The sequence below is a fragment of the Nannospalax galili genome, unplaced genomic scaffold (genome assembly GCF_000622305.1).
Source record: "Nannospalax galili isolate Female #2095 unplaced genomic scaffold, S.galili_v1.0 scaffold139, whole genome shotgun sequence".
Classification (NCBI taxonomy): Eukaryota; Metazoa; Chordata; class Mammalia; order Rodentia; family Spalacidae; genus Nannospalax; species Nannospalax galili.
In genome coordinates, this window is record NW_008345884.1 from 7940883 (window position 1) to 7942757 (window position 1875).

Sequence of the window (1875 nt, forward strand, 5' to 3'; positions counted from 1 at the left end):
TTACAAAACATAGTGTGCTAATATCATTTACATTAATTTCTTCCCACCAAAAGAAAGATGCATATGTTTTGCTAAATATTTTTAAGTGTTTGATTTTTGTTATTTTGGAGGACTTTCATACATTAGTACTGTATTTCCATCATTCCTGCCCCTTGCTATCCCCTCTCCAACTCTTCCCACATCTCCCCCCAACTCCCTCTCAATTTCCTGACCTCTTTGATTATTATTGTTGCATATACATATATATAATCTGCTGGGTCTATTTACTGCAGGGGTGTGTGTGTGTGTGTGTGTGTGTGTGTGTGTGTGTGTGTGTTTTAAGGTTGCTTGTATGTACTTCTGTTTAGGGCTGCCCACTTGGGATTGGAAAACCTATCGGGGAACTTGTGCCTGTAGAAAACCAGTTCTACTTCATGCAGTCCAGGATCTCCTGCCCAGGGAATGGTTCCCCCAACACACAGTTAAGTTGAGTCTTCCCACATCAATTGCCGTAATCAGGATAATCCCCCACAGGCATGCCTAGAGGCTCATGTCCCAGTGATTCTAGGTTCTGTCATGTAGACAACACTAACCAGCACACTGGGAATGTGGAGCAGTTACATTTAATTAGACAAACAAGGTAGTCTACCTTGACTCTTCTGGGGTTTTGTTCTGTTTTGTTTTACCTCAATACCATTGAATATCTATTAATAGCTATGAACCATTTGTTGGAAAAATGCTCATAAACACATTCACACGTGTTTATAATGAAACTTGATTTTTTGTGCGTATGCTAACTAAAAAATGAATTGAAAATAAATAAAAAGCACTGGATATAATTACATGTCAAAAAGTCATATAGGGACTGGAGAGATGACTCAGCAGTTAAGAGCACAGGCTGCTCTTACAAAGGACCTGGGTTCGATTCCAAGCACCCACATGGCAGCTAACATCTATCCATAACTCCAGTTCCAGGGAATTTGATGCCTTCTTCTGACCTCCATTTGGCATTTCATGACACGGGTGTGCTTACACACATGCAGGCAATACACATACACATAAAATAAAAATAATTAAAAAGTAATATAAACTGAGAAATTCTCCTTTCTAATTAATCAAAAATTATAAATATTTACATTAAAAGTGAATATATTTTAATTTCTAGGAATATAAGAATAATATTGCCAAACTTATAAATGAAATAAAAATCAAAGAGGAGGGACATAAGCTAGAAATAAGCAAACTTTATCAGGATATGCAGAAAATGGGTGAGTTTTAAATTTTAATTGCTGAATTCTAAGGCATCATGAAACAATTTAAAGGTATGTGTTACTTTTTTAATAATAGTATTATTTAATGAGCATTACCTTGAATCATTTTGTTTTGTATATTTCTACATATTTATGTTTTATAAATATAATAACTCTAAATTTCATTCATGTTTGTACTTAGTTTTGTCTATGAAACAATGTTCTTATATAATTAATATAAAAGGGTTAATGAATAATGATATGCTTACTATAGTGAATATAATTTCACTAATTTTCTTCAGTAAAACAGGTCTCATTGCACTTAAGTTGAAGATTGATTTATTATTAAAAGTTGTGCTTAATGAACCTATCTTTATGAACATCATATGAAAAAATTAGCTTGAAAGAAGGAGTTGGTGGATGATGCAAGAGCACATGATTGAAAGCTCAGTCTGGGCTACACAGTGACTCCACAAGAAAATGGACAAAATATTTCAACAAATACTACCAAAGATACCCACGTGGAAAAAGTGTATTAGAGGAGGTTTCACATAAATAGGAGGAAAATGCTTATTAAAATTTCAAAATTTCAATGAGACAAGCCAGGACTATATAGCTAGTCCCTGTCTCAAAAAAGTCTAAAATA

At 34.0% G+C, this 1875-nt stretch overlaps 1 protein-coding gene across 1 annotated transcript in view; it reads left to right on the plus strand.

Moving 5' to 3' along the window:
- Ccdc152 (coiled-coil domain containing 152) overlaps positions 1-1875 on the plus strand; it is a 29502-nt gene that overhangs the window by 14548 nt on the left and 13079 nt on the right. Inside the window, exon 5 of the mRNA XM_008842106.2 lies at positions 1145-1247. Coding sequence (XP_008840328.1) covers positions 1145-1247 — 103 coding nt within the window. The remainder of the gene's footprint in view (positions 1-1144; positions 1248-1875) is intronic.